This window comes from Galeopterus variegatus, unplaced genomic scaffold (genome assembly GCF_000696425.1).
Source record: "Galeopterus variegatus unplaced genomic scaffold, G_variegatus-3.0.2 Scaffold685, whole genome shotgun sequence".
Lineage (NCBI taxonomy): Eukaryota > Metazoa > Chordata > Mammalia > Dermoptera > Cynocephalidae > Galeopterus > Galeopterus variegatus.
In genome coordinates this window covers 511795-526202 of record NW_007726796.1, presented here as the reverse complement: position 1 = coordinate 526202, position 14408 = coordinate 511795, and the positions used below count along the sequence as shown (strand labels likewise).

General features: G+C 39.3%; 1 protein-coding gene across 1 annotated transcript; it reads left to right on the top strand.

Annotated features, from left to right (window-relative positions):
* Nucleotides 1-7869: 7869 nt before the first annotated feature.
* LOC103589415 (RNA-binding protein 12-like) lies at nucleotides 7870-10533 on the top strand. Its single transcript, XM_008571377.1, is given in 5 exon segments — nucleotides 7870-8258; nucleotides 8260-8592; nucleotides 8594-9171; nucleotides 9174-9620; nucleotides 9623-10533. Coding segments are annotated over 5 exon segments (2658 nt in total).
* The last annotated feature ends 3875 nt before the right edge of the window (nucleotides 10534-14408 follow it).

Below are 14408 nucleotides of genomic sequence, written 5' to 3'. Positions count from 1 at the left end.
GTATGTGGGATCCGAACCCTCGGCGGGAGCGCCGCCGCTCCCAAGAGGCGCACTGTAGCAGTGCGCCACCAGGCCGGCCCTGTGGGGTTTTTTTGTTTTTAATGGAAGGTTGCAAGCAGTGCCATTTAGGTCATGGGTTTTTCCTACACACCTTGAAGAGTAGAACCAACGTGACTGGTGGTCAAAAGAAAGTGGAGACATTTATTGGTATTTATGGAAAAAAGAGAAAAGGCACATATCAAGTCAATAAATGTCGTGAACTGCTTGTTCATTGAGGACTTTCCAAAGCAGCTGTGGCAGACAGACCCTAAGGTGAACCAAGTTATTCCCAACCCCCGGTGTTCGCATCTTTGTGTAAGCCTTTCCACTGGAGAGTGAGTGGGACCTGTGACTTGCTTCTAACCATAGTATGTGGTTAAGGTAATGAGATGTCACTCCCATTAATACATTATACTCCTATAAGACTCCCTTTTAGCAGACTGGAGCTGGAGATTCTCCTGTGGGCTTGATGAATTAAGTGGCCATGTTGGAAGAGCTCATGTGACAAGGAATTCTGGGTGGTCTGTAGGAACTGTGGGATGCCAGGAGGATCTAAGGTAGTCTCCAGCACACAGCCAGCAATAAGCCAGGACCCAAGGTTGTACAGCCCTGAGGAAATGAATTCTGCCAACAACTTGATTGAGCTTGGATTCTTCTCCAGTTGAGTCTCCCGATGAGAATATAGTTTAGCCAACACCTTGATTGCAGCCTCCTGAGACCCTGCGCAAAAGGCCCAGCTAGACATGCCTAGACTCCTGACTCATGGAAACAGAAATAATAAACAGGTGTTGATTTCAGCAGCTAAGTTTGTGGTAATTTGTCACATAGCAACAACAACAACAAAAAAAACTAATAAAAACACACTGAATCCCTATATATCCTTTTACTCCAACCACCCACCAAACCTCCATACCTGAATAATCATGATAGTGATGATGAGAGTTTCAACACTTAGAGCAATAATAACAGTAATAAAGATACTAATTATTGTATACCTTCTGTATGTTAAGCACTATATTAAATAAACACTTTCCTTCTCTCTGTTTAGTCATGAAAATCTTGTAAAATATTATTTTAACCATTTTACAAAGGATCAAAACATAATTTTTAGAAAGTCTGTAAACTTACTGCACAACTGGTATTAGAGATAAAATTAAAACCTATATTTGCCCAAGCTCTAAGTAGTTTTGCCGTTCTGCCACGCTTCTTCAAAAATTCCCTCTCTCATCTTCCACCCTGAAGCACTTAAATGCTGCTGGGGACAAAAGAAAAATACAAAAACAAAAACAGCAGTCACAGAACCAGTGTGGATTGAGGCCTCTGAGACTTCATGGCTTTTGTTCTCTTTTGACCTTTCCATACCACGAGTCAATCGTTACTTCTCTTTGACTACTTCTCACTCCTCCTTCCTATCAGCAACGCTCCTGCGGCTCCCTTGAGTACTTGACCAAACCCTGTAACTTCCCGAGAAGACATCATTCAGCTGTTTTCTTATACACAGCTGTGTTCCCCGTTTCTCCATACCACTTGAGCCTACCAGCCTTCCTTCTTTTCTTCTTTCCAGTCTTCAAGAAGCCTTTTTTCTCAGTCTGAGGCTAATCTATTAACTTCAGATTCTCTCCTTCTCTAGTTACTTTTTTGTTTTTGTTTTTGTAGTAGAAACATAATTGACTGTACATACTTTTGGAGTATAGCATTGAATATTAATACCTGTGTGCAATATGTGATGCTCAAATTAGGATAATTAGTATATTAAACTTTATACATTGTAATTATTTTTTTTGTGGCCCTTTCTCAATTTCTCAATAACTCCCCCTTTCCCACCTCTGGTGGCCTCAGTTCTGTTCTCTTCTTATGAAAGTTCAACGAATGATTGTGATCGTTGTATCGTTCTTTCTTTTTTTCATTGGTTTTTGTTTTTGTTATTGTTTTTGTTTTAGCTCCCACTTATGAGTGAGAACATGCAGCATTTCTCTTTCTGGAAAGTTCAACGAATGATTGTGATCGTTGTATCGTTCTTTCTTTTTTTCATTGGTTTTTGTTATTGTTATTGTTTTTGTTTTAGCTCCCACTTATGAGTGAGAACATGCAGCATTTCTCTTTCTGTGCCTGGCTTATTTCACTTAACATAATTTTCTCTAAGTTTATCCATGTTGCTGTGAATGACAGGATTTCACCCTTTTTCGTGGCAGAGGAGTAGTCCATTGTGTATATACATTAATTATTCCCTTGCTTGATGATATAACCTGCATACTCAAAAATTAGAGTTTGTGGGGTGTTATGGGTTGAATTGTGACCACCCAAAAAAGATATGTTTGAGTTCTATATTAGTCTATTCCTGTTGCTTATAACAGGATACCTGAAAGTGGGTAATTCATAAAAGAATGAAGTTTATTTCTTTCAGTTGTAGAAACTGAGAAGTCCAAGGTCCAGGGAACATATCTGGGGAGGGCCCTCTTCTGGGTGGTGACTCTACAGCGATGCAGAGTATCACATGCAAGAATAGGGAGAACTCTCTCGTGTGCCCCTTATAAAGCTACTCTCTTATAAAGCTCTTTCGTGTGCCCCTTATTAATCTGTTCACAAAGGCACAGTCTTCATGATCCATTCACTTCTCAAAGGCCCCACCTTTCAAATATCGTAGTTGGATGTTCCACCCTTTTAACACTGTTAAAGTGGGGACCAAGTTTTCAACCCATGAACTTTTGGACGACACATTTGACTCATAGCAAGTCCTAATACCCAGTACATCTGCCTGAGAACTTATTTAGACATCGGGTCTTTAAAGAGGTAATTAAGTTAAAATGAGGTCATTAGGGTGGGTCCTAATTCAATAATGTCCTCATAAAATGGGGAAAATTTAGAAACACAGACACATACAGGGAGACGCCATGTGAAGATTGGAGTTATTCTGACATAATCCAAAGTACTACTAGAAGCTAGGAGAAAGGTCTGGAACAGGTCCTTCCCTCACACCTTCCCAGGGGCCTGGCCCTGCTGACACTTTGATCACAGGCCTCCAGCCTCCAGAACCATGAGATAATATGTTTCTGTTGTTCTAAGCCATTCAGTTTGCAGTACTTTGTTACAGCAGCCTTAGAAAACTAATCCACAGGGGGACATCAGAAAAATACACTTTACTTTTCTCCACACCTGTGTACTCTACTGTACATTTTCCCCTGGAGCCTCTTGCTTTTTTCCCCAGGGATTTATCCCCTCAGTCGTTTCTAAGGAAAGTTAAGGGGAAACAAATCTTATTTGATTGTCGCTAATGTGAAACGGGAGTCTCTGATCACCTGGCGGACATTACAAGCCGTCTGTTGCTTCCGTGAGGGGCATAGTGCGATCCTGCAATGCCTCCCCACTGGCTGTCACTGCTGGGGATTCTCTCCCACACGTCCCTTTCACAAAGACCAGTTCATTTCCACCATCTAATTGGTTATGATTCTGATTCAGGCCAGGTCATCTGGTGCTTCACCGCCATCCACTTGCAGCCGAGGTCTTCCTGCCCTTCCAGATGGGCCCCTTAGGCAGGATCTCCTGCAGTGTCCGGCCTGCTCTGTTTCTCATGAGCCTCTCATCTGGTCCATGGGAGGCATACACCTTTAGCTTGATGTTAGAGGAACTGCAGCTGTTTCAGACACTCTACAATGGTGCACAAGCAGCCTCAGCTGGTTGCTTCTCTGTAGGCTACTTGCATTGCCAGATGCCTGACCTCTGTACCTCCAAAGTGCTCCTATCAAGGTCTCTGAAAATTTTCCTTCCTGAGCCTCTCACTCAATGTCAAAGGGACTCACAGCCCATTGCCTCCTCTCTTCAAAGTAATTATCTTCAGTTTCCTGAGCAACTCTAGGCCCCTATCCTCTTTTATTGGCATGGGGAGAAAAGTAAAATAATTTTTCTGATGTCATCCCTCAAGTCACTGACTGGAGGGGAGTGGTCAGATGGGAGCCACAGACTTGGCCATGTGGAATCTCCTTGGCAGCCCTAACTTAGGAGAACTGACACCTCACTTTGGGAAAACTCACCACCTATATTTTTGCTACCAATTTGAGATCTTGAAGGAAGTGCTAAAACTGGTACAGTTGTAATATTCTCTTACTCATTTATATCCATCCTCTGGCTCTCAACTTGCTCCTGCTCTTATTTATTTTTCCTTTCAGCCAAGCTTCCTAAACAAGTAGCAAGGCTTGCTGTGTCCATTTTATTCCATTTACTCCTCAGTCCATAGTTCTATCTTCTGTTTCTACAGCAGCACCAGAAGCTATCTTGGAAGAATAAACTTTTGATTGTTCCATCCAAAATTCAGTTCTCCGTTCTGACTCCTCTCTGGTATTTGTAAAACTCTGTGAACTACTATGAACCTCTCCTTCCTTTTTAGCACCCCCCCCCCATATTCTTGAGTGTGAGTGTCTCTTCCTTTATCTTCTCCATCTCTCTCCAGAAAGTTCCTCTTTCTCCAACCTTCGTTAAATGCTAGTGGTCTCCAGGTCTCTTCCTTGGCCCTTTTTTATTCTTTGCAATTTAACAAATATAGAAGATATTTTCTCTGTCACTCCCTACTCTAGTGAGCACACTAGCTCACTTTCCTAGCTACACATAGTTATTTACTTACCTAATGAACATTTTTGAAGCTATGCAATTTGGGCTATTATACTTGATACAAAAATTTTGCAACCTAGACAATTGAGGAAGAATTGCCTGGAACTGAAAATAGTTAGAAGATTTTCTGCAAAAAAAAAGGGGGGGGAGAGAACAATTATTGAGTTTGAATAAAAGAGAAAAAAGGAAGAAAAATAGATTCTGAATCATTTAATCACTTTATTTTAAAAGTAATTTTACTCATTGTGATGTAATTGTCTTCAGTAAATAGTTTAGTTGTATTATAATATATTAATATTTTTTCAGTTGAAATATGTTACTCATTTAGAAACCTCCTGTTACAATTCAAAAATAGCAATATTTCAACTTATTTATCGATTAATTAGCCATGCTTTTCTTCTCTCTTTAATTCCTTATATTATCTTTTGTGATGTAGGAAAAGACAGTAAGCATCTTAAGAGTATCTTTTCTATATATTATTTAGGTATCATCAAAGCCTGGGCTAAGTCTTACCCACTTTATTAGCTGATTTTAAATATATAATTTTCCTGTTCCTTTTGCTGAATCTTTATTACCTATACTATTTTACTTTTGCTTTTATCACACTGTTTTTCCCCTAACCAACTTCCAGCAGAGCAAATGCCATCTGTGATGTTAATTTTGACTCCCCAATACTCAGCAGCTGATACATAATATAAAAATATTTTAAAAACTAAAATTAAATTCTACTTTTGTTTATTTCTATAGCATTTATCAATCTGCTAGACTTAGAAAACATCTGGGTTTTAGTTGTTGCTGTTGTTTTTTGCTCTTCTAAATTCTCTATCCATGAATATTCTCTCTCATTCCATTAATTCATTTTTTATAAATTATGCCATTAAGCAACAGAGTTAGGCTTCCTTGAATAATGTCTGATATATTAGAATCAATTATTGGTAGAAGACATCTAAGGAGCACACCTAGGAACAAACTCTTGTCTTAAATAAGACAAAATTCACAAAAATCAAACAACCTTTATGACATTTCAATACATGAAATAAATTGTTACTTGACAAACTACAGAAACCTGTCCTCATAAAAGTTTCCCAAAGGTAAAATTTTCTATGTGAGCCCCCATAGAGGAAAGACAATTTATTTTCCCTAGTGGGGAGCATAATGGGGCAACTTGAAGCATCATAAGAAAGGATCATAAATGCTACTTCCAGAGGGACATCCTTGGAGAGGTGAGGAAGGAAAGGAATATTTGCCAAACCCCTTGAAAAAGTCTGGCATTGAGTGGGATGACAGACGTTCTAGCCAGGTGGTCTACACACATGAATGAAAGAATGTGATGGAAGGGGACCTACAGAGACACTGTTGATCCAATCATGACCATAGCTAAAGATTAAGTTAACATCATTAGGTAGAAAGACATTAAAAAATACACAACTCAAGGGTATAGCTCAGAGATAGAGCATTTGACTGCAAAACATACACAACTCATTGTTAGATTTGCCTATGCAGGGCCAATAGTAATCATCTGTTTGAATTCCTTATATTATTATCATTATATATATTAATATATATATATATATATTTATATTATATATTATAAGCTTATTACGGTCTTTGCCAAATGGTAACCAGAGGGAACTCTGCAAATACGTACCAACTGTTCGTGCCTCCATTTCTTTGTGCAGACACATTCCAGTGCAGGCAAGGAAGCGTTCTAAGATCTGATAAGGCTAGGCCTACATGAGACTCATGGCTGTGAAAATGACTATGGTGTCTCTGAGCCACCCATCCCACACCCACCTGAGGCCTCATTTCTTCAGAAAGGATGAAGGTCAGAGCCAGTCACAGGGAATCAGTGAGGGTGATGCTCGGAGAAGAGGGTAATACTCAGGGAAGGAGGTAAGAGGATGGCAAAGGCCGACAGAGCTCAGTTCAAAAGGCTGCTCAGTTCTGAACCAAGAAAAGGGTTTGCAGTTTCTTCCTTCTCCTCATCTTCACTACATTCATTAATCACACCCAGATCCAGTTGCTAAATCCACAGTCGTCGAGCAGCAACTTGTTTTATTGTCCAGCCCACGCTTTACAGTAAGCAGCTGAACTGCATGGATGAAACAGGCAGATCACTCGAAGAAGGCAGAGTTGGGGCAGGCCGTGGTCAGTGTGTGCTGTTGATATTTAGCTGGTACTCCAAGAAAAAAACATAAGCATTTATGTGATGGTTAATTTTGTGTGTCAGCTTGACTGGGGCCCAGATATTTGGTCAAACATTATTCTGAAAGCTTCTGCAAAGGTGGTTTTTGGGTGAGATTAACATTTAACTCTGTGGATTTTGAGTAAAGCAGATTACCCTCCATAAATGGGGGTGGACTTCATCCAATTAATTGAAGGCCTTAATAGAACAAGGACTGACCTTCCCTGAGCTAGAGGGAATCCTTTCAGCAGATGCTTTTGGACTCTAACTGCAACTCTTCCCGGGTCTCCTGCCTGCCTACATGCCCACCTGCCCTGCAGATTTTGGACTCACAAAGCCTCTGCAACTGTGTGAGCCAAGCCCCTTAAATCTCAATCTCTCTCTCTCTCTCTCATTCCTTATAACCATTTGAGTCTCACATAATGCTCTCTTGGTTTTTGACAAACTGTTGTATCCATAGCAAACTTATGGTTGCAATTTAACCAAGATTTGATAAATGGAATTATATCTCAATCTGAAAACTCTTTTCCCAATAAACATATCGTCATAAAATCTGATATGTGAACTTGTGAAATCCACTCTCAGTTTTATAAAAAATTCTATTGCTAACAATTGTGTTACAAAATCAGATGATGAGTGTTTGATTACTCTTTGATTCAACAGAGAAGTTACTCATTTCATTGTGAATAAGTATAGTTTGACACACGTTAGTTGATATATCAGTTTATGTTAGCAAGCAAAGCAAGAATGGAAGAACAAAAACATATTTTGAAACTTCATTTAACTTCTTTACTGAATTGGATAACAGTTTTAGAACACTGGAAGAAGGTGAAACGGTGAAGGAGGTGGTGGCTGCTGTAGGCTCCGGGAAGACGTTAGGGCTGGGGCTGTCGGCTGCGGGGTGGAGGTGCTGGGATCTGGGTTCTGGTGCCGCGCAGGTCTACCCATCTAAAAGTTGGTTTTAATTGGTTGCCCACAGGATTGACTTGGCCTCTACTTCTTGTTAAGAAAATACAACCAGGTGTGTGTGGTTTCAGCGCAGCATGGCTGTGGTCATCCGTTTGCAAGGTCTCCCAATTGTGGCAGGGACCGTGGACATTCGCCACCTCTTCTCTGGATTGACCATCCCTGATGGGGGTGTGCATATTGTGGGGGGTGAACTGGGTGAGGCTTTCATCATTTTTGCCACTGATGAAGATGCAAGGCTTGGTATGATGCACACAGGTGGTACAAGTAAAGGGTCAAAAGGAACACTATTGTGGAGTAAAGCGGAAATGCAGAATATGATTGAACTGAGTCGTAGGCGTTTTGAAACTGCCAACTTAGATATACCACCAGCAAATCCTAGTAGATCAGGACGGCCACCTAGTTCAGGAATGAGTGGCAGGGTAAACTTGCCTACAACAGTACCCAACTTTAATAATCCTTCGCCTAGTTACTGCCACCACTTCTGCTCATGAAAGCAACAAAAGTATACAGACATTTTCCACAGCCAGCATAGGAACGGCTCCTCCAAATATGGGGGCTTCCTTTGGGAGCCCAGCATTTAGTTCAACCGTTCCAAGCACAGCCTCCCCAATGAACACAGTCCCACCACCACCAATTCCTCCAATCCCAGCGATGCCATCTTTGCCACCAATGCCGTCCATTCCCCAAATACCACTTCCTCCTCCAGTACCTGCATTACCTCCCATGCCTCCTGTGCCTCCAATTCCCCCAGTCCCTTCTGTGCCACCCATGACCCCATTGCCACCCATGTCTGGCATTGCCGCCACCTGTGGCACCTCTACCTGCTGGAATGAATGGCTCTGGAACACCTGTGAATCTGAACAATAACCTGAACCCTATGTTTCTGGGTCCATTGAATCCTGTTAATCCTATCCAGGTGAACTCTCAAAGCAGTGTAAAGCCACTTCCCATCAACCCTGATGATCTGTATGTCAGTGTACATGGAATGCCCTTTTCTGCAATGGAAAATAATATTAGAGATTTTTTCCATGGGCTTCGTGTTGATGGAGTGCATTTGTTGAAAGATCATGTAGGTCGAAATAATGGGAATGGATTGGTTAAGTTTCTTTCCCCTCAAGATACCTTTGAAGCTTTGAAAAGAAACAGAATGCTAATGATTCAACGCTATGTGGAAATTAGCCCTTTCACAAAGAGACTGTGGGTAGCTGTTGGACACCATATCACTTTTAAGCAAAGTATGGGACCTTCTGGACAAACCCATCCCCCTCCTCAGACTCTTCCTGGGTCAAAGTCGCCCAGTGGGCAGAAAAGGTCAAGGTCAAGATCACCACATGAGGCTGGTTTTTGTGTTTACTTGAAAGGGCTACCATTTGAAGCAGAAACAAATATGTTATTGATTTTTTTTAAAAGTTGGATATTGTGGAAGATAGTATTTATATAGCTTATGGACCCAATGGGAAAGCATCTGGTGAAGGCTTCATAGAATTCAGGAATGAGCTTGACTATAAGGCTGCTCTGCGTCGTCATAAGCAATACACAGGCAATCGGTTTATTCAAGTTCATCCAATTACTAAAAAAGGTATGCTAGAAAAGATAGATGTGATTTGTAAAAGACTGCAGAACTTCAGCTACGACCAGAGGGAAATGATGTTAAATCCAGAGGGGGATGTCAACTATGCCAAAGTCTGTACCCACATAACCAATATTCCATTCAGCATTATCAAGATGGATGTTCTTCAGTTCTTAGAAGGAATCCCAGTGGATGAAAATGCTGTACATGTTCTTGTTGATAACAGTGGGCAAGGTCTAGAACAGGCAGTGGTTCAGTTAAAAAAGAAGATGATGCACGTAAGTCTGAACGCTTACACCATAAAAAACTTAATGGGAGAGAAGCTTTTGTTCATGTAGTTACACTAGAAGATATGAGAGAGATCGAGAAAAATCCCCCTGCCCAAGGAAAAAAGGGGTTAAAGATGTTTCTGCCAGGTAATCCTGCAGTACCGGGAATGCCTGGCCTGGGAATGCCCGGTGCGGGAATGCCCAGTGCAGGAGGTAAAGAGCATGCCTTCCCTACTGTAGGATCAAAGGAGGCCAACAATGGGCCTCCATTTAACTTTCCTGGTAATTTTGGTGTGTCAAATGCCTTTGTGCCATCCCTCCTTCCTCCAGGATTAGGAGGGGCCTTTGGTGATGGTAGGCCTGGTATGCCTTCAGTTGGAAACAGTGGTTTGCCTGGTCTAGGACTGGATGTTCCAGCTTTCGGAGGTGGACCAAATAATTTAAGTGGGCCATCAGGACATGGAGGGGGCCCTCGGAATTTTGGAAATGGCCCTGGTAGCTTAGGTGGCACCCCTGGGTTTGGAAGTGGCCCTCCTGGTCTTGGAAGTGCCCTGGGGCATTTGAGTGGGCTGCCAGCCTTTGGGCCTGGGCCTAGACCTGGGCCTGGGCTAGTCCATATTGGTGGTCCCCCTGGCTTTGGATCTAGTTCTGGAAAACCAGGATCAACAATAATTAAAGTGCAGAACATGCCCTTTACTGTGTCTATTGATGAGATTTTAGATTTCTTTTATGGCTATCAAGTAATTCCAGGCTCGGTGTGTTTAAAATACAATGAAAAAGGTATGCCTACAGGCAAAACCATGGTGGCCTTTGAATCTCAGGATGAAGCCACAGCTGCTGTCATTGACTTAAATGACAGGCCTAAAGGCTCAAGAAAAGTAAAACTTGTATTAGGGTAGTTGTTCACATCAATTCTTTATAGGGTAGATAGTCATATTGCTGTGATTAATGCATCCAGATTGTTTTCCTAGTATTTCCAGGTTAGAACCTGTGGATTGTTTAAATTGCATATAGATTGGTTTCCATAACACAGAGCATTGGTTGACTGTTTACAGAAGACTCACTACCTGGATAAACATTGCTGTATATTACAGTACAGCTATCTGGAGAGAACATGAAAATGATTTTGGCATACCATTAGAGAAACTATTTGTAAAACTCAAATGACCACATAAAGCTTATCAAGGATTGGTTATCTAGATTGGTTTTGTTTTATATCACATGGGATGAAGAAAATAGAAATGCCAGTAGAGCTCATTGAGGGTGCACTTGCCAGCTGCTGAAAAATAGAAGTTGGCTACTCTTGAAATTTGGCTTAAAGCTGGACAGATTTGCTTTGTTATAGGGTCAAATTTTTGTCTAAAGTTCTCTTTTCCTTTTAAAATAGAATAAAATCTCTGTATACAGAAAAAAAAAAAAGAATACTGGGAGAAAATTTCTTCGGTTTTTGTGCTATTCTCAATGTAGTAGGTACAGATATAACATACTTCTAAGTTTACTTTACATTAGCTATGTTTTTCCCACCACTTTCTTAATCTAGAGATGAAGTTGGTAAACGTTTTGCTTAAATAGCCAGATAGTCACTATTTAAGACTTTATGGACCTTATAGTCACTGAGTCATAATTACTGAATTCTACCATTGTAGCTCTAAAGTAGCCGCAGACAATATGAAAATAAATGAGTTGCTGTTTTCCAATAAAACTTTCTTTACAAAAACAAGTGGAAGGCCAGATTTGGCTCAAATGTTATATTTTCCTGATCTCTAGTCTAGAAATCAACATTGAAGTAAATCAAGCCTTGATTTGTAGTGTTTGCTGATTTCCCAAGTGTAAATTCCCATCATGGCCAATTTCAAGATACCAATATAGTGTCACTGTACCTGGAGTTGGAAAGAGATTTGCAGTAGCACCCCATTATGTAGTATTTCCACTGTACAGATACAATACACATAAATAAACTCAAGAATAAATAATAGTAAAATGTAGTAAAATAATTAAGAACTGCTTTTAATATATTTAATTGTAAACATATCAATTTTTTAATATTGGCTGCATTAAAAAATTAGCTTACAAAATTTCTAAAAATTTAAAAATTAGCTCTTATGAGCTACTACAATCTGGCTCCAACATGCCCCTATGCAGGGTCAAGAACCAAGTTAATAGCTGAGTTAAGGCTGGGGGATATAGTTCCAGGGGATAACTACAGGGGAGAAACTTAGTCACAAGATAAAGTACATGAGGGGGAACACTCAATTACCAATAACAATGAAGGGGTGGTGTTCTACTTGGGCAAAGCTACTTTCAGAATTGTCTACTGATTTTCAAGGCACACTCTATACCAAGTGACTAATATTTTCAATTTAACAACATTCTAGATTGAAAAGGATTATTTGAATTGACCAGACAATATAATTACCTTTATAATACCATTTCTATGGGAAAAAAATCTCAGGTTCCAAACAATCAACTTAAAAAAAAAAAGAATATTTTTAGAACACTGCATTTATAACTTGTAGGCTGCCTATGAATATATGATTGAAAGGGTCACTTTTGCATGGATAAATTATATTTTCCCAAAACAGGATTAAGTAGAATTCATATTAATGGCCTTACCAAGTATTTAACTTGACAATCTTTTTTTTTTTCAAAATGGTAACAAACCAATCAAATACACCTTACTCTATGCCTTCCTTAGCTCTCTAATAACCACCCGCATCATGACTGAGTGACTGTGTTATACAACAATTCTGAAAGTCTTAGCAATCCTGTACTAAGGATACTATAAAATGGTGCACAAATTGATTCCCTTTGAAAGATAAGAAATTTGAGTTAGTAGCTATGATTTCCTGCTATAGTCAAGTGGGTGAGATGGTGTAGCATGTCTCAGTCTGAGACCAATTGTTCTTACATGCGGTTCAGCCTACATTAGCTGCCAGAAGTACCTCAAAGATGGTGATGGAAATGCATTGCTTTAATAAACAATCACATTTTCCACACACATAAATTCTACCCTTATATGTGCAACAATTTGATAAAATATAATAAAAATGAAATGACCTTCATTTTTGTAGTCAATATGCTTTATTTGCTGTGCAGAATGCTGTGTTCAAAACTAAAACCCATTTCTCATCAGTCTGGGCAAATTTATTTAAACCTATTCCATTCCGAGCTTCAGGAAACTTGGGAAAGATTGCAAAACTGTATGTGTTTATTCAAATTATGAAATTGCATGACTGAGAATGAATGGTAGGTGCACATAATCATAAATTTTTACATCCAAATTTCTATCATGAAAACTGATGATCAGATAAAACCTCCTCATTTTACAGATGCAGAAGAGGAAGATCCAGAATATGTAAATAACATGTCAATTTGGCAAGACACTTGTCTCATTAAAAAAAAAAAAGCAATATTTTTTTTAAGGGGAAAAGTAGTTTGTTTTTAAAGATAAAGAAAATCTAAAGATACTAATACATGTTTCTAACTTTAAAATCAATTTGATTTTTTCCTCATGAACTAATTCTTGTAGATCAAATGATTATATAATAAGAAATAGAGCTCTTAATGAGAAAACAAGTGGACAAAACATTGTCATAAATTTAAACAGATAATATTTTATCTTTATACAAACTAACCCATAGGTAATGTATGGTGTTTTCTCATGGTACTTCTTTAATGTGGTAGGGGACAAAGCATATATTTGTCACCTCCAAATAACCATCAATGATTTTTTTTCAGAATAATATCTTAATGAGGGTTTTATTAAATAGTGTGAAGCATTAAATTGTGCATCATTCTTCAGAGTAAATATTCTAAATGCAATCACAATTAACATGATCTTCCTAATCAATTCTGCCTTCACCTAAAGACTCTGGTACATCTTTTGAGGACAAACTGGAGAAACTAGCAAAGTTCCCAAATAGCTATGCTCTTTATAAGTCTACATAATTAGCTAAGAAAAAAACAGAGTTGAAACTGTTCATGTATTTGGTCTAATGAAGTTTTAAACAAAATCATTACTGATTTCATGATATAGAGCAGTGCTTCTCAAGCTTCAATGTCTGAGAATCAGAGGGTCTTGTTAAAAAGCAAATTCTGATTTATGAGTTCTGTGATGAGCCCCAAACTTCTGTATTTCTAACACCACGCTCACAGGTGAGGCTGATGCTGCTGATCCAGACCACATTTTGAGTAGCAAAATCACCCTTTTGTAGTCATTTTCTCTACTTCTGCAGCCTTTAAGGAAGGCTAGGAAAGAAAGCCATAATGCCATTTGAAGCTCTTGATTTGCATGCTATTTGTCAAAGTATTTTTACATATTTCAAATGATCTTTCTGTTGTTGAAATATAATTGATTATACATATTTGTGTGGTACAGAGTTGAATATCAATACCTGTACACAATGTGTGATGATGATTTTATAATTAGTATCTTCATCATTACAAAATTTGTGTCCATTAACCAATTTCTCATTAATCCCCTCTCCCTCCCCCTTTCCCACCACTGGAAATCACAGTCTTGATTTCGCCTTTTGAAAGTTCAACATATTATTGTGATACAAAATTTGTGTCCATTAACCAATTTCTCATTAATCCCCTCTCCCTCCCCCTTTCCCACCTCTGGAAATCACAGTCTTGATTTCGCCTTTTGAAAGTTCAACATATTATTGTGATTCTTTCTTTCTTTCCTTCCTTCCTTCCTTCCTTCCTTCCTTCCTTCCTTCCTTCCTTCCTTCCTTCCTTCCTTCCTTCCTTCCTTCCTTCCTTCCTTCCT